At 46.2% G+C, this 18,483-nt stretch overlaps 1 protein-coding gene across 1 annotated transcript in view; it reads left to right on the top strand.

Annotated features, from left to right (window-relative positions):
• Window positions 1–3,749: 3,749 nt before the first annotated feature.
• Window positions 3,750–18,483, top strand: part of PDE8A (phosphodiesterase 8A) — a gene marked incomplete at both ends in the record, with an annotated part of 114,389 nt that continues 99,655 nt past the window's right edge. Inside the window, one exon of the mRNA XM_080351348.1 lies at window positions 3,750–4,010. Coding sequence (XP_080207474.1) covers window positions 3,750–4,010 — 261 coding nt within the window. The remainder of the gene's footprint in view (window positions 4,011–18,483) is intronic.

The raw sequence follows: 18,483 nt of genomic DNA on the forward strand, positions 1-18,483 counted from the left end.
AATGGTTAACGTAAAGAATGAGGGCAAGATTCCTCTCCTAACAGTGCCCACTGTTTAAAGCAGGCATGTTAAGCCTTTCCCTTCATTTATTATTAAGTGCTTATCTTAAGTGGGCATCCAAAGTGACGAGAGAGCACAGGAAACCAGCGTCTTTTTCTGGTTCTGACAGGGTACATAGATCAGCTGAATTAATGGGGTGGATGAAGTTTATGTGACTATTGCTTATACTTGAAATTGCACAGTAGCAGAGGGATCGGGGAAGGAAAGACTTGATTTTCTGGCCTTTAAACCTAGCAATTATGAGAAATAAATAAAAGCATTCTGACAGTGCAAGTACTGTGGTTATCCTGAAAAACCACATTTCTCAAAAGCACTGACTTTTGGCTTTGCATCTCCTAACCTTATAAGGTGCTCTCATCTGTATCGAGTGATGCTGTCATGTATATGAATGGAGAGCTGCTTTTTGCCATTCTTGCTGTCCTAGTCATCTTATCTGCACATTTTGCTTTTAATTTTGACGTGATGACATTTGTCATGTAGCTGAGGCACTGTTCAGAGGCTGACTGTTCCAAACGCACCGATGTGCTCGTGCCTAATTGGCTTTCTCTGAAATATTGTGATTCCGACAGGGGAGCACGAAAGCATCCATGATACAAATTTGGAGTGATTTAAATAGCTTCCTCCTGTGAAACATCTTTTTACCTCCTCAAAAGCTGGAGCTTATTGACAAAAGTAATGCCTCTGATATTTGGTTTTCTCCATGCTCCTAAACCTAAAGTTTGATCTGGCCTTCTTGTCACCTCTGAGTTGTTCCTCGTGAGAACAGGCGGTGCCTGGGAGAGGCAGCGCTGTGAGTCAGAGTGAAGGCTGGTGGAGCTGCAGATGAAGGTGAAAGGCATGTGTGGAACACAAACAGGGCTCTTGGGAGCCCGCTGGGTGCTGTGTGGTCTGTGGCAGAACGATGCGTCGTGTGTGTGTTGAGCGTGAGCTGCGCTTGAGCTGGTGCTTCTCAAACATGTATTGTCTGTAGCAGTAACTCGACTTGCCCTTGGTGTGGTGTTTTAAAGGGTTTTAGATACTCTTTGTCTCTTGAAGTATGTACAGATGTCTAGCCTTACCTCCATATGATAAAGAAACAGAAAAAGTCTATTTACATACGTATTCCTGAAAAAGTCTGTCTGCAGTTCGCTTTCCAAGCTCTAGGGTCTGGCGCTACCCCCATAGCACCATCTTTCCTGTTCATGGTCTTTGCTTTCAGAAATATTTTCAAAGAACTTGGCGTGGCCAGAGATGCAAAGGCAGGTGATGAGCAGCCCCAGCAGAGCCCGGGCTGGTCCCTGGTTCCCAAAAACAGCGTCCTCCCAGCTCTTTGGGCATCCGCGGGGCAGCCGAACTTCTGATTCCCACCAGTGACACTGGGTTGAGAATTCAAAGAATCCCAGAATGTCAGGGGTTGGAAGGGCCCTGGAAAGCTCACCCAGTGCAATCCCCCCATGGAGCAGGAACACCCAGATGAGGTTACACAGGAAGGTGTCCAGGCGGGTTGGAATGTCTGCACAGAAGGAGACTCCACAACCCCCTGGGCAGCCTGGGCCAGGCTCTGACACCCTCACCGGGAACAAGTTTCTTCTCATATTTAAGTGGAACCTCTTGTGTTCCAGTTTGCACCCATTGCCCCTTGTCCTACCATTGGTTGTCACCGAGAAGAGCCTGGCTCCATCCTCCTGACACTCACCCTTTAGATATCTGTAAACGTGAATGAGGTCAAGATAAAAAAGGTCATTGGACCCGAAGTGGCTGGAGGAGGGCGGAGGTGTCAGCCTTGTAAAGGTGCCTCTGGCTCCGCGCTCCTGGGGGGATGTCCCGGGGGTGTCCTGGGGGAGGGTTCCCAGGGGTGGATGTCCCGGGGCGGTTCCCAGGGGGGATGTCCCGGGAGGGGGTTCCCAGGGGGATGTCCCGGGGGTGTCCTGGGGGAGGGTTCCCAGGGCGGATGTCCCGGGGGTGTCCCGGGGGGTTCCGGGGGGAGGGGTCCCAGGGGGGTGTCCCGGGGGTGTGTCCCGGGGCGGTTCCCAGGGGGGATGTCCCGGGGGGGGGTTCCCAGGGGGGCTGTCCCGGGGTGTCTCGGGGCGGTTCCCAGGGGGATGTCCCGGGGGGTTCCGGGTGTCCCCTCGCCGCAGGTGGCGCCGGGCGCACGCTGCGCGGCGGTTTGAAGTTGGCTCTCCCGGGCGGCGGGCGGCGCGCCGCGCCATTGGCCCGCGGCGGCTCATTTGCATTGACGCCAGCGCGGGCCGGAGGTCAGCGCCGCCGGGCGCTGTTATTGGCTCCGCCGCTGTCAAGCGCCGGGGCAGCGCTGGCGGGGGAAGGGCGGGCGGGGCGGGGGAGGGCTCGGGAGGGGACGGGGCCGCCGCTGCCGAGGAACATCAATAATAACACGGCGGGCGCGGAGCGAGCGCGGCGCTGCGAGGAGAGAGGCTTTTCCCCGCTGCAAGGGACGCGGACGCCACGGCCCTGGGAATTAGAGCTCTCGCCGCTGCAACCCTTCCCGCCGGGATGCGACGCTGGGACCGTTCTCCTTCTACTTCTCGCTCTTTTTAATTTTTCTCGCTTCTTTTTAATTTTTTTTTTTTTTAATTCCTCGCCGTTTCGCATCATTTCTCTGACCAAAAAAATCCCCCCCAACATGGAGGCCCTTTGATGCGCCCGCCAGCGGAGCCGGCTCCTCCCGCGGCTCTGCAGAGCCCTCCGGGCCGTGCCCTGATTTCCCAGGGCCGCCCCCGGCGCTCGGCGCGGGCGCTCGGGGGGCTCCCCGCGGCCCGGCCCGCTCCGGTCCCGCGGCGCTGAGCCGGGAGCCCCGCCGGGCGGGATGCGGCTGGGGCGGCCGGAGAGCCCCGCTGCCGCCTGACGGGGGGCGCTTCCTTCCGACGACGGGAACCTGAATGTCACCGCCGCGCCGGAGGCGGTGCGGGACATGCCCAGCGCGGCGTGAGGGGCGCAGCCGGCTCTCCGGGCCGCCGATTTGCGATTATTGTTAATTATTTTTTGTTGTTTAATTTATTTCGGCCCCCAGCTCAGCCCCAAAGCACCCCCCCCTCCCCAAAGCACAGCCCCGGCACCGCGCCGGGCGGGACCGCCGGGAGTGAGCGCGGAGGACGAGGTGGGGAGCGGCCCCCGGCCCGCAGCGGGTTAATCGGTAACGCTGTGCAAACCCAGGTGGAAAATGCGCCGTGCTCCGGACTAGGCGGGCGGCGATGGTGCAGTGCCCCCGACCGCTCTGAGAGCCTGGCCGAGGAGCCGCCGGGGTGTGTGTGCTTGCGGGTTTGGGGCTTCGGCTTTTTTGTTATTTTTGCCTCCCCCCCTCCTTATTTTTCCTTTTTTTAAATTTTCCCCAGAAGGCAACCTTACCAAGATTCTCAGATGGCTTAGAAAAATTAATAATAATCTGTGAAAATATGAAGTCGACCGGTTTTTGATTTTCCCACCCTCCCCTCCAGCTCCCCAGCCCACTGCTGAGATTGAGATACAAGGACCCGTTTCCTGGAGGACGAGGAGAACAGAACACGCTTTCTGGCGGTGTAGAAGGGACCGATGGCAATGCTTCAGAGCGTAGCGGAGACGCAGGGAAGAGATTCAACTTGTTAACAAAAAATCAAGCAGGGGGAGAATATCAACGGGAAGGAAGGAGATATATATATACACATATATATATATATATATACAATTTAGAAGTATTCCCCAGGTGGCCTCAAAGCATGGGCTGTGCTCCAAGCATCCACATCTCTGACAGCAGAGTGGTCTATCACAGTAGCAAAGAGTCTGAGGAGTGCAATTCCCCTCACCAGACCAACACAACCATGTCTCAACAGCAGCAAGGCAACCCCGTCCCAGGATTATTCATTAAGTCCTCCAACACATCCACTTATAAGGTGAGGACTAATTCCTCTAAGAAAGACAAGAGGGAGAACAGCCAGAGCATGGAGGCAGAGACCCAGACCAGCAGATCCAGTGTTAAGGTAAAAAGGGTGCTAAACGCAAGCGCTGTTTCTCTCAGGACGGTAGCGGTTTAACCCGAGGAGCTCCCTGCCGAAGCGCTGCGTTGCGGGGCGGCTTTTCCTGGCTTGAGCTATTACTTTGTTTATAAACTAATCAGCCTCATGGAATGACTTTATAGATGTACCCAAGCCTCTTTCTTCCCTCCTTCCAATGCCGGGCAGGCGAGCGGTGTGATTGTCCTCGTCGGTCCTTATTGCTGGGGACACGGGTCTTGCTTCTGAAGGCAGAGGGCCCGTCCGTCGGTCTGTCCGTCCGTGGTGGGACTGCCGTGCGTGGGGCTGCACCGCCACCAGCTCCCGTGTTGTACGTGTGTGTTGGTGCCGGGTCCTCCGGTGTTGCCGTTGGTGCCTGTCTGGTGTGGGAGCAGAGGCAAATCGCAGTCCAAAGCCATCTGGAATGATCCATTTGCATTCCTCTGCCCTTCAGAAAGTCGAAAGGGGAGCGACAGCGTTTTTTGCTCTGGGTACTGATTTACATTAACTATGAGTTGACCTTGTCTGTTGCTGCAAATCGGGTATTTTTTGGAGGGGTATTTTTTGGCGTGTGGGTTAGCGTGCGTGCTTTTGTGTAGAGATACAACACAAGGCTGTACGAAGTTTGCAAACACATACCGAAAAAATTGTCATTTGTTTCTATTTTTTCTTTAAAGTGAGTTAGTTTTGCAGCGTGCTTGCTCGTCTGTTTACTTTCTATTGATGGCCTGTTTGTTTATGGGTTGTTCTTCAGCTCCTAATGCTATAGATTTTGATTGTTTCATATATTTTGCTTTTTTGGGGGGGGAACAATCTCTGTTTTGTAAAAATAAGGAATTGCAAATATATATATATAAAAAAATCAAATAGTAGCAGCCATGGGGATATTATATAACGTGGCTGATCTGCTCGGGGTTACCGTGATAAGGACTGAGATACACATGCCATAAATATAAGATGCAGGCTTGAGATGCAGGCAAGAGCTGGCTAAATGTCAAATGTTTTGTGGGCTTGGAGAAACTCTGGTGATTTTTAGATTTCTTAGGATTTTTACGTGCCTCATTAGGACAGCTTCTGGAGTATTGACCTGGAATAATTTTCTGCAGTGCTGTGAGTGATTTTCTTTAATTGTTTTCCTCCAGAGATAGTCATCTTGGCTCATAGGATTTTAGAAAAAGCCTAGGAAATGAGAAGGCGCTTTGTCAGTAGGCAGTTGGAGGAGGAATTAACAGTACCCGAGGCAGAACGTGAAGCTGAATGGTGTTACACTAAGCTAATTTTTTTGTGTTAGTAACACCGTACAGGAAACTGAACTTCATGGCCCTGCTCACACATGACAGACGTGCTTACGGCACATTTAATACAGTAACCACAGCCAGGAAGCCTAAGTTGTCATCAGAATCCTGACAGTTGTTTTGCTAGGTGAAATTTTTAATTGTGATTGCACATTGCAAAATCTAAACCAAAAATCTCCTTAAAATTTGAATTCTGTGCATTTGTTGCCTATGAGGAAAAAAACAACTCTGAAACCAGTTTGCAGAAGGATGCATGGGGAGCAGCCTTAGTTCTGTTGTTGCATTTCAAGAATTTGGTAGGAATTGTTGTTAGTCAGTTTGGGTAATTCAGGCAGATGCTATACGGTGGATGCTGGTTCATATGCATGCGGTGATGTGATTGGCAGTCATTCTGATTTTTATCAGCTGTGTTTTCTGCCCTTGTCATCACTCGAAGCACATTGCTGTGAATTGATGGGCTTCCGAGGAACGAGAACGGGATTCTGTTTGCGATCAGCTGGGCACAAAATCTGTCGGACACATCACATCTGCGTGATTTCCATGTGCAAAATCCTATAATGCTCTTTAGAGCCATAAAGCAGCCTGGTATTTAATTCTCTGCTTTTATCATTAGTGTGTATAGTATGATCAGGATTTGGGTGCTACTAGGATTTATTGCTGTTCCTCAGAGTGGGTTGCACACCCTGTCTGGCCCTTGGGATACTCGGACAGGGACACAAGATGCCACGACCCTTTTGTGCTTTGGCCGATGGTGGTGTCATCAGAATTTGTGCGAATAGCTGGTAACCAGCATTTTCACTTGGTTTCAGGGCACTTTAATTGACATTAATTCACATTCCTTTTGTCGTGTGTGCACTGATTAAAGCCAAGAGAGTCCTATGTGAGAGCTGAGAACTTGGCCCGTGTAAATCTCATCTTTTCACTTGGGCATTAGCATTACATTTATTAAAATATGTATAATAGGCAGTGCAGTAACTTCAGTCAGTTTGTTAGCTATAGTGCACATTTTTCAAGTCAGAAAGTGTCATTAAAAGAAATAACCCATGCTAACTGGTAAATTGTATTATATATATTGCTAATTAGCCCCAGACTTATTCTGGCTTTATATTTATGTCTTATTATATCTTTTTTTCTGGTCAAACAGCAGAGGGTTATTTTCTGGATGTGTGGTGTGAGCATACTGTATTTTGTGATTTGCATCCATTTACAAACTGTAGCTAAAAAAGTCACCTGTTCTTTCCTAATACAGAAAACACTAAGTTTATCCATAGCAAATTCACAGAGCAGTCCTGAAAGTGTGTGTTGGCAGAGATAAATGCCATAATATACCTATTTCTGGTATAGATGAGTTTGGTGAGTTTGATGTGCTGACTCCACAGCTTAAACTCTACTTTTCCCAGTGAAAGATGAGCAAGACTTAGATGCAGTAATAGTGACTGTGGTTTGATTATCCAGTGCCACGTTAAGAATATCAAAGGACACCCCATGCTGTTGCAAAGGAGATTTTCCTGTTATTTTCTCTTTTTTTAGCTCTAAAAATCTCAAAATGGAATTGAAATCGTTTGTCTTTTTTGTATATCTTAGTTATAATTATTTTCTTCAGACATTCGTGTTGTTGAATTGGTGGCAAAGGTGCTTGGCTTTATAGAAACCTGCTTAAACACCTTTAAAATAATACCTCTCTTCAATCTATAGCATAAGTGGAGTAAATGCTGGAAAGGTATGAGGGCCTCATGGGCATTTATTTAAAATTGGCTTGGGTATTTGTAGGGATATCACATATGTGTGTCTCTTCTATAGAGCATTAATATAGGCCGTAGCACATACATTACACTCCTATTTTGCTCTGCCATTTTTTTACGTATGTGAGATTTCCTTCCTCTTGTGTAACTCTCCCTGTCATGTACATTTACCACAGAAATACGTGCGTTTGGGTGCAAGGGGGATCAGAGAGTAAATCCAAACTTCCGTTGTTTTAAATTAAAACTAGTCCTAAGCCAGCAGCGCTAAATGTGAAACAGCCTTTTGATTTATGGGCTGATACGGGCCAGCCAGTTCCAATCCATGGCCCAGTAAGTTTTCTTCATTCAAACCCTGCGAAATCGCCCCGAGAGTTTTGCAGTCGCTGCAAAGCGGCGGTTGCATAATTCTGCATCGAGGAGGCCGCGCGCCGCGCCGCACCCGCGGTGCCCGGGTGGATCTCGTGTCAGCATTTACAGCACGTTATTTAGTCCGTTAAGCTGTCTGCTCTTTTCCTGTCTGCCTGGTAATTCCTTCCCTTGGAACACACAGGCTCCCTCTCGCTTTGAAACTCCCACACGGGCTGTCCGCGCTTCCACCCGGGCTGGACGCCCTCTCCCAATTCCTCCCTGTTCCCACTCACTCCATCCTCCATCATTTTCCCGAGCAAACCTCCATCACCTTTCCCTCCCGCTCCCACCACCAACTTCCCTCAATCTTCATGGGGTTCAGACTTTCAGGCTGGTGCTTTTTATGCTGTCGTTGCAAGGCATGAATCCAGGGAGGATGGGAGTCTAATTTTTAAACAGTATAAAAAGAAATAGTGTGGTATTATAGCACGTGAACAGGGTTCGTGTTTAAGTCTGTTTTTTATCTTTACCTTTTAATTTCCTGTTGTTTGTAATGTAAACTGGAAAAAACAAACCCAACCCAAACAAGCTGTAAATCACAGCGTATAGATTGCTACACTACCCAGATAGCATAAGCTGTGTCTGCAGTTTTTAAAGCATTATTATTGATACCTCTCCTGGTCAAGCAAACCGACTGGTGCAAAATGTGTCGCTGCCTCTGAGGGCAATTCCTTGTGCGACTGAGATGTGGAAGGTTAGACCCTGGATTTGTGGAGTTCCGACTGTTGATAAAAAGCTTCACCCAAACTCCTTTCAGCTGTAAATTCATCTGCCAGACTCGAAACGCCGACTTCCCTCTGCCCTTTGCATTGTTCTTCCCTGCCCCTGCTCCGCGCTCCCTTTGTGTCTCTTCCCTGGCCATTTTAGGTAGTTAATTTCTAAGCTTTTCCTTTTCTGCCAGCTGAATGTGTCAATAGAGGAAGTATTAAAAACAAGCCTTTATTTCTGCAGTTTTAGGTATTTATCTTACTGCATTATACCCTTTGTATTTTTAATTGTGTGGCTCGCATTCAAGTGTAAGTACATCCATGGTGAGAAATTTGCTGGTTGTAGAATGTACTTATAAGCCAGGCAGAAGAATTACGGGTTGACACACTTTCTAGTCCTCCCTCCATTTCTACCATTCCCAGTATTACACGTGGTGTGAAATTCCAGTGCAAGGTACCAGCGTTGCCTTGCTGTTTAGTGGTTCAGATTTTACATCCAAAATGCTAAGTCTAAATATAAAGTAAAGATGCGAAATGGTTGCAACCGCTTGCAGGCATTTCATGCTCAATGTATTTTAGATTATAAGATGCTTATAATCTATGCGAATATGAAGAGTGTCTTGTTAAGGAAGTTGCTCATAGTTTGTTTGAAACTTAGGAAGAATACTCTTTGGAAACTGCATATTGTATGCTTTAATATCTGTTCCTCATCTCCAGGTGGATATCCATGTCAAGAAAATGAGAGATATTTGAGTGAGAATTATTTTTAACATCCATTGAAATTGTTACGTCCCACAGTTGCCATTGACAACAGTGATAAATTGTTGTTTGACTTCAGTTATTATGTGAACCTCTCTTGGCTATCACCTTGAGAAGGGACTCCACAATTGCGTTTCTTAAGCAATAGTAACAGTACACTGAAAATATTCCACTTTTTGAGGGCTTGGAATGCCAACTGACTTTCAAATGAGTCCTTGAAGAGGAAATAAATATTTAGAGATATGGACAGCTAAAGCTCTTAATAGCTCTCAGCAAAAAGTGAAAGAAACCTAAAGCAAATGTGGTAATGAGCTGCTGGCCCCAAGGTGAGATTGTTTCAGTAGAAGCTTTACGTCAGTTGTCATTTTGTCAGGGGACCCCAGGAGCACCTGCACACAGCGGAGAACAATCCGGCATTGTGCTCTGTTCTGGTGGTGCGTACGGATGGAATATGCCCACATTGTAAACTGCTGTAAGGAATTAAAACATGGTTAGCGAAGTTTCTGAGGTTGCACGTGGAGCGTGATTTAATGCCCAAAGCGCGTTTTTCCGTGTGACTCGTAGTGTATTATAAGTCAGACCTGTTCATGTAGTGGCGGTTCACTAGGAATTCGCTTGGCCCTGTGACATTCTGCATATTGCTGTCCGTTTGGTAAAATAATTAGATATCTTCATTTAACCATAATTTAAAGTGGTGCGGGATGATAAGATGTAAATTGAATAGCTTTAATGTGCGTGACGTACTAAATAGTTTAATGCCCAGAGTTGGATTTTAAGTTTTCAAAGGCATCGAAGAAGTGATGTTAGAACCCTCTGCTTTTCAAAAAGACTTTAATCCCCTTTTAGTTTCTTTCTTGAAATCACTGCTAAGGCCAAAACGTAATAAATGATGTTGGTACACACACTGTGAAATTAAATGGTGGAGCCTCTAATTTTCTTCCAGACCATCCCCTTTTACTATGGCTTCAACTGTTGGCCTCACATCAAACTCTCAGACCTTTTTCTCCTCTTCCTTTTAAAATCCCTTAATCTGTCACTCTGCATAAAGTAAAAAGCTTAGCGTTCTGTAAACTAGCTCCCACACGTACGGCTCCATTTCAGGAGAAAGGATAAGGGCTAGAACCTACTTTTTGACCGGGAAATGCATTGGCATGAATTAAGTTATATCTGTTTTGAACGTGGTTGACAAGGCAATTTGAGATGGGTTTTGATAGTGTTTTAAATGTTGGAAGGTTGTCTGCATATGTACGTAGAGAGTTAATGGCCTTGCGAACAAAAGAAGTCGGAATAAAAAAGGAAAAGTCAAGATTTAGAAGCGATTTTGGGACTAAAATTATGTTGCTGATGAAAAAGACTCGTTCCAGTATGAGGGACTGAAATTGGGATTCCTGTCGTTGCGTGGAGAAGGAGGAAACGCTGCTTTCAGTTCTGCTGCTTTATTACATGACAGGCAATTTTGGGCACTAGATTCCTAGAAATTAGGATGACATTTTTGTTGGTGTAAGGACAATCTCCTTGCTGGCCAGATAACTCTTTCATTCCCGAGTTAACTAAATAGATACTATTTCAAGGGTTTTTTCTCTTTTAATCAGGATAGAAATGAATCTGCTTGTTAAATAATATTTTTAACTTGTGTCTGTTTCTTCGCGGGAAATAAGAATTCACTCCTTTTGCAAAAGCAGAGTTATTTTGCACATTAATTTAAAATCGGCGTAGGAAACTCAAAACATTTTATGTGCTTGGAAGGATCGAACCTTTTCAAGTAAGAGGTGTTTTCTTTTATAAATCAAACATTTTACATGGTGACATGGACAGATTTCTGATGTTGTTAAGGGAAAACCAGCAACCTTGAAATATTTTCTTCGCTTTTTAGATTTCCCAGTTTCCTAAGTAAATCCATACAAGAAACCAAACCTGTATCACTGGACAAATATGTAAGAATGACATCCGCTACCTCCCACTGAAAGGCAATGTATTTTTAAAGATACGCATTGCTTTGTGTCTTTAGGCTTGGGGTTCTGTTTTCTCTAATAAAATTCAATCAGACAAATGACCTCAGTGAGCGATCAGCAAAGTTAATATCTTTATAAAGATATTGTTTGAAGAAACCATGCTGATGTTTTAATTAAAGCACGACGAATGAACTTTGACCTGCCTTGACTACAATCTTACTGTATTTAGGAGTGTTGTCTGCACTTGCATCATCAGATTATGTTCCTCATTCATATTAAATTAATCAGGATTGCGTGTTTTCTGACACTGAAGTGTAGATCTGTTTTACGACAGTGATTTTAATTCCGAGTTTTTCCGTGTGATAGGGGGGGTTAGGTCAAGATCAGCGCTGAGCTGAGACAAAGCGTTTGCAGATGTGCGTTTCTTCTTTTTGGAATAGTCCGCAGTTTTATTTTCTTTTATTTCATAAAAGTTTGGTGAGAAATTCCACAAATGGTTGAGGACAACCACACCTTCTGCTTGGGGAACTTGGAGCAGAAGTGACTTTCCCTGTATGCTTAACTGCCCGGTAAAACCGCGCTTTTCCATGAGCTGTAGGTCGGTGATAAATATCTCAGCCTAGGACGAATATTAAAACTGGGGTTTAAGTCTAAAAGTACTGGAATCCAGAGCTCTCCCACATGCTGAAGCATCGGATGGCACCGGGATTGCTGGCAAGATATCTGCATTTTAGTTTTCAAAAGAAAGAGTTATTTTCAAATAGTGAAGAGGTTTATTCTGATTAAAACGTCAATTCTTCAGCCCCATTGCAATCTGTGGGCTCAAGGGCTGTACCTAAGGCTGAACTGGTTTAACTCTCTCTATGGTAGAAAATAGCTCCCTGTTGGGTATGTGATTTGAAAATACAAAGAGTGGCAATAATTTTTGTATCGTGGGTAAGTTGTTTTCTGTCATTGCAGAAAGACATGGGTGTAGCTCCGGTGAGCGGGTTCCTGGCTGTACTGAAGCTGGTACAACTCGCCTGGCCAAGTGCAGCCAGGCTATCAGCCCCGAAGGCTGGGTCCCATATTTTATGATGGCCTCGTCCATAACTAATACAAAAAACTACCAGTAACTGATATGAACTCTCTAATGATGGGAGCAATGGGATAGCATTTTTTTCTCAGTTTCTTACAGCATTTTCAACCAGTAGTGGAATATAAATCGACGTGGCTTCAAGGGCATAAATGAAATCTGCAAGTCTGTTGCTGTTCTTGAGAATGGGGACTCTTGAAGTTAAAACTTTGAATTTCTAGGCATTCAAAAGGACTCTTTTCTATGCATTCATACCTGTGTAGTTCCCCACGTGCACCTGAAGTGTGTTGGGATGGGTTATGTTGGCTGGTGCATGTTTGCAGGTGACTGTTGTGTAACTTTAGTCTGGACGTACTGATTTACTTCTCATTTTTCCCAATTCTGGCATGTAATACGCTAATGGTGGTTTAGTTTGATCTCCTTAAAACTTGGTTGCTAAGTTGGCAAATGCCATAAAAAAATAGCGCTCCTGAGTGGAATTTTTGAATGGAGGATTGATGTCCAAACCAGTGTTAGCACTTACTTAGCACTGAAACACTATCAATGTGGCTGGTTGATGTGCTTGTTTCTGCAAATACTATTGCAGGGGCTGAGAACAACTGATGAAAGCATTTAAAAGAAATCAAGGGGGATGAAGTGTAACCAGAAATGGGTTTGTATTTTGAAGAGGATTTCATGACCAGAGAAGCTAGTGAGTGTTTTAATACATAAGGCAAGAGTGTCCTGCAGATTAAAAAAAGCTGAGGGTAATGTTGATATTTTAGAGGAATTAAATATTTCAAAGCCAGGCAATGAGGGATTTGCAAACCCAAACAGCTTTTGTTTTGTTAACAACTGCACTGTGAAGAAGAGTAAGTCCTGTGAACACCGACACTGCTTCATACTCCTATTGAGTCTGCTGTAACTTTTAATTAACTTAGTATTTGTTTTCTTTTCTTCTTTCCCATGGAAGTGATCTACTTTCTGCAGAATTTCAAACCAAAGGGCTGTTCTGCTTATACCGTTAGTTATGTTATCGTATGTCCTCAGTTTGGGGCTTGTTCTGGGTTGAATTCAGCAGCAGCGCCGTGGGTCGCAGCCCCTAAGCCTCGCAATGACACTGGATAATCAGTGAACTCACTGAATAATCGAACATTTTACCTTTACCCAAGTATGGAATCTTACACTTTGGGGCAGCTGCTTAGTTTTTAGGAGGTGTTTATATTTTCTGAAATCCTATTGCGAGTTACAGCTCTTTAAAATGAATTTGTTAGGGCAGTAGCTTGTTGTGAACCAAGATTTCTCCAGCAAGCAGCTTGCGTGGCCTTTCCAGAGTGCAGCGGTACCGGGAGCAAGAACCAGTTTCTTGGGGATAAGAGAGATTTGGCTTTTATGATCCTTGTTCATAATAATACAAACTCAGGAAACTGCCCGGTGGGGAAGCTGATGTGCCCCCCTCGCCCCTGGCTTTGGTGAGAAGGGCCAAGACGGTGTCTGTCCCTGAAGGGCAGGCAGTGGGCTCAGCCTGGGGAGCAAATATTAACACATGCGATTTGACTGTTGGTTCCTAGAGCTAAATATTGATGTATCAGCTTGTGGTATTTTACTGAAGGACAAAGTTCTGCTGTCACTGGTTCGATGATACAACCTTTGGAAGATTATAGTTTCTCTCCTCCTTTCTCTTTCCTCTCTCTCCTTCTTTCTCTTTCCTTCTCTCCTCCTCCTTTCTCTTTCCTCCTCCTCTCCTCCTTCTTTCTCTTTCCTCTCTCTCTCTCCTTCCTCCTCCTCCTCCTCTCTCTCTCTCCTTCCTCCTCCTCCTCCTCTCTCTCTCTCCTTCCTCCTCCTCCTCCTCCTCTCTCTCTCTCTCCTTCCTCCTCCTCCTCCTCTCTCTCCTTCCTCCTCCTCTTCTCTCTCCTTCCTCCTCCTCCTCTCTCTCTCCTTCCTCCTCCTCCTCTCTCTCTCCTTCCTCCTCCTCCTCTCTCTCTCCTTCCTCCTCCTCCTCTCTCTCTCCTTCCTCCTCCTCCTCTCTCTCTCCTTCCTCCTCCTCCTCTCTCTCCTTCCTCCTCCTCTCTCTCTCCTTCCTCCTCCTCTCTCTCTCCTTCCTCCTCCTCTCTCTCTCCTTCTTCCTCCTCTCTCTCTCCTTCCTCTTCCTCCTCTCTCTCTCCTTCCTCCTCCTCCTCTCTCTCTTTCCTTCCTCCTCCTCCTCTCTCTCTTTCCTTCCTCCTCCTCCTCTCTCTCTTTCCTTCCTCCTCCTCTCTCTCTTTCCTTCCTCCTCCTCCTCTCTCTCTTTCCTTCCTCCTCCTCCTCCCTCTCTTTCCTTCCTCCTCCTCCTCCCTCTCCTTCCTCTTCCTCCTCCTCCTCCCTCTCCTTCCTCTTCCTCCTCCTCCTCCTCCTCCCTCTCCTTCCTCTTCCTCCTCCTCCTCCTCCTCCCTCTCCTTCCTCCTCCTCCTCCTCCTCTTTCTCTCTCTCTCCTTCCTCCTCTCCTCTCTCTCCTTCCTCCTCCTCCTCTCTCTCAGGTATTGACACCAAGCCTGACAGCTGGAGGGGCAGAGGGAGCGGGCGCTGCGGGTGTTAGTGTGCCGGCTCATCTGACCCGCAGGCTGAGCCCCTGGTCACCGCGTGTCCGTGGAAAACGGCCAGGCACCACATTGTCGAGTTCAGATTTTCTGAAAAGCTAAGCTCTCTTGTGAATTGCTTGCAGGGAGATTCGTAACTGGACTGTCAAAAGAGTGAGCTGAAATTACCGTCTCTTATTTTGCCAGTTGAACTGAAAATGGCTTATTTTTGGAGGTTGCGTAGCTCTGAAGTTTTCACCTGACTTTTTCTTGGCTGTTCTGATTGCTGAGAGCTCTTACAAGGCTCTCTTGTGCTCTTTGGGCAGTATAAACTCTTTTCTGCTATGCTCTGCTAAGGTTGTGGGACACTGTTCATGGGGTCAATTTACTTCTCTTTGTTGGTATACAAAGTCTAAGCAAACTCAGGAATTTTAAGAACCGTGGAAGTGAAATATACCCGGTTCAGGGAATGAAAATATTTTCCTCCGTTTCTTCTGTGAGCCTTTGGGCTGTGCTGGGAAGTGCAGGCTGTGGGTGTTCAGAGGTCGCTGTGATGTTCAACTCTATCCTACAGGCAGGGTTTGTTTGGATGAGGAGGTGCCTCCCCGATCTGTTGTGCTGCTCTGCTGTTGCCTCCTAAATTTAACGATGAGGTCAAGACCAGAGCCCAGCGTAGAGCATAAGTGGTGCGATCTGAGGTCACCGTGGGGAATGCTTTTGATTGCAGCTTGCAGAAGTCTCAGCTGTCTCCACAGGGACCGCTACCTGGTTACGGAAGAGTGATTTGTCCTTAAAGGTTGGGAAACGTCAATTTTTCCATCATCAGGTGGAGCAAGGACGCCGTCTCCCTCAGTCGGTTGTTTCATAAAGTGTGTGTTTAGCAATGAGGCCATGTGGTCTCTTGCCCTTTCTCCACGGATGACCTGCAATGAAGAACTATCTCCCCCCCACAGGAAACCTGATACTTTTGGTCAATGGCCCCTTACCTTTCTTTTTTTTCCCCAATTGGCTGGCATTCCATCTGACTGATCGCAGAAGTACCCGCTCGCATCCACGTGTCAGGATTTGCTGTGCCAGCGCTGCTGCGTTTCAGGATAAAGGTACCGAGGAGGCGCGTTCTGTTGGCATCTGAGTGGTGCTGCCCTGGCTGTGGCTTTGACAGCACTTCAGGATCTAGTTCCCTCTTAACCCTGGAACAATACACTCCATAACAGTAAATACACATGTGAAATATTACCTGGGAATCTTTAAATGCTTGACTACTACTGGCTTCATGCCACTTTGTAGGAGTTACAAGGACCTGTAAAGTACCTCTTCCCCACTCACGCACCTCTCTGTTTTGCAGGTGGGTGGTTGTGGATGAAGGGCTTGGCATGTTTTTCATCGTCTTTCCCAAAATTGGGAGGTCCCAAGCCAGCAGGTGGAATTTCTAGGAGATTCTCCTAAAGGAGTGGTCTGCACAGCCTCTTCTAAAACAGGTTAATGATTTTTAAGGTAAACCAACGAAACACTTAAAGTAGAGGAAAAGCATGACAAAGGGTTGCCAGGGTGGAAGGATTATGGCCAACAGCACTGTACCTCTGCTGTTAGTGCTGCAAGAGGTCTGCGTATCCTTAAGAGTCCGAGTTAGGTTTGGGAAACCTCGACCCCTGTACTGAGGAATGAACAAAGGCCAGTGCTAATGGTTTGTTGAAACCAGGACTGATTGATTGCTGTAACTCAGTGTGGTTGCTACAGATATTCTGGTCCTAGAACAGCCATGAGCAGACTGTCCAGAGGAATACATCTGTATAGGGTGTTTGCCAAGTAGCGTGCAGGTAGTTTAAACAGAATACAACCCCCCGACTTGGTAAACCCTAGAGTCTTATTCTTTAATCTTTAACGTGCTAACTTGGTTAAGGCACAGGAAGGACGGTGGTGTGTGTTGAAGTGCTTAATTCAAAGCCATGAACAACAAGGATGGAAATACCTATAGGGAGTGCAGGGCACCCTGGTCTCTCTGGTGTTCTCTGTTGTTGTTTGCCTTCATCTGAGTAGGACAGATCTCTCGGGTTGTGGCTGCCACATCCATGTCCCCATCTGCAGAACTCAGTACTGAGCGCTTGGACCTTCACAAGAAGGTTAAATCAGGACGCTCTCCTTCCTCTCTCCAATCCATAGGTGTTTTGCTCGAGGTCAGACAACCTCACACCATCACTGACCGTTCTCAAGTGCTTATGCTTCTTAATTATCTTAAAATAATTTTAAAAAAATATATATATAAAGCTCCCCAGCTTGCTGGGGCAGCCATGGGGCTTTCTTTGAATACTTGGTAAAATAGCACTATCTCTTATCATATGACCTCTTAATTTCTCAGTTCAGAAAACCACACAGCACTTCCCTCCAGTGCATGGCTGGCAACTTCCAGAGCCTGCTTCTTCACACGGTATTTTTTGAAAGAGGACTGTTAACTAAACTTGGCTTAATTAAGTTGACAATTTCACAGCTGCTTTGAACAGCTCATTAACTGCAGGCTACAGCTTCTTTGCAGCCAAAACCCCACAATACATCATACAGCGAACCTGCTGACAGGAGGATACAACTTCCAACTCATGCTTCAAGAGATCAGATTTATTACTGCAGTCTTGCTTCTTCTAAAACCAGTTAAGGCCTCCTTTAACAGATACGGAAAATACTTTGATGTGTAGTATAATGCTGTGCAGCCTTGCCTAATGCAGATGCCGCTTTGCATGTTAAAGCCAGTGCTATATTGCATATGCTACCAGCTGGGGTGAGGACAAGTGACTGTGGCTGAGTTGCAGCTCCAGTGTGATATTGATGGAATGATCATACATATGCAATTCCTTGTTACTCAGCTCACTTAAAACAGAAAATAGTTCATTGTTATCTGTTTATTTATAACAAATTGATCTGCTTTTATTTTTTGTGCTTTGTCCTTCACCCTTTCTCCCCTGATAGTATAGAGAATTCAGTCTTTCTGAGAGTGCTTAAAACACCTACAGAAGGCAACGCAGCCTGAGCTTGCTGACCGCAGTTTACCTTGCTGGGTTTCTTCAATTTGGCCTTGGAGAAAGAGTAAATACAGTTTCAAAGTATTTTGCAAACCTCTGCTGCCCCTGACCCTGAAAGATCCCGTCATGTGTTACAGAAACAAGTGTCCAGGGTCTTAGGTGATGAGGAATCCTCCCCTCACCTCCCGTGTTAATACTGCGATAGTCTGTTCTTTACGTTGGTGGTTCCTTAGTGACGTGGCTGGGGCAAAGCCCTGCTCTGATCACAGCGATACCAGTTCTGCCGTGCTTGTGGCAGCACTTTATGCCATTTTAGAGTACAAATACAGTGGTGTGACTTCTACAATAGAAACTCTTCCTATATTTCTTGACTCGTGAAATTATACTTAGGACACAACTCTAATTTAGGCAAAGTCTTAATACAGTCAAGGCCAAAACTGGATGAAGAATGTTACCTAGCCTAGATTAATGAGGGATTTGGATTTTTAATAATATTTTACACTGGAAAAATCTCTGTTCTGGATATAGTGGTAGTGGATGGGGAAGAAAAACACGCTTTTGTTGGAATAGCTTGTTTGAGTTGAGGAACTGGTGTAAAGTATACCAGCAAAACCAGTTTTGCTAATGTTAGCTCCATTTGCAATGAGAAGGTTTGTCAGCACGCTTGTGTTATACCCATGCCAGGTTTTAAGGACTGTGGAATTGAAATGGAAGTGAGGACCTGGTACGAAGGCAGCACATGGAGCTCTTTTCCTCCTTGTCGAGCCTTTGGATGGTGATAGTTTCTGGCAGCTGATGTGTCTGAGCCACTTGCCTGCTTTGATGATGCCTTTGCAGCAAGAATTTGTAGCAGCCAGAGCTCCAAGGGACTCTGCTAGCGCTCCAAATGCTGCCGGAACTGGCGCTTTTGGGGCATTTTTCCTCTCTTTTTGGACAGGTAGATTTAACAGGAAATAGTCTGGCCAAGGTGTGAAATTC

Source organism: Nesoenas mayeri (genome assembly GCF_963082525.1).
Source record: "Nesoenas mayeri genome assembly, chromosome: 11".
Lineage (NCBI taxonomy): Eukaryota > Metazoa > Chordata > Aves > Columbiformes > Columbidae > Nesoenas > Nesoenas mayeri.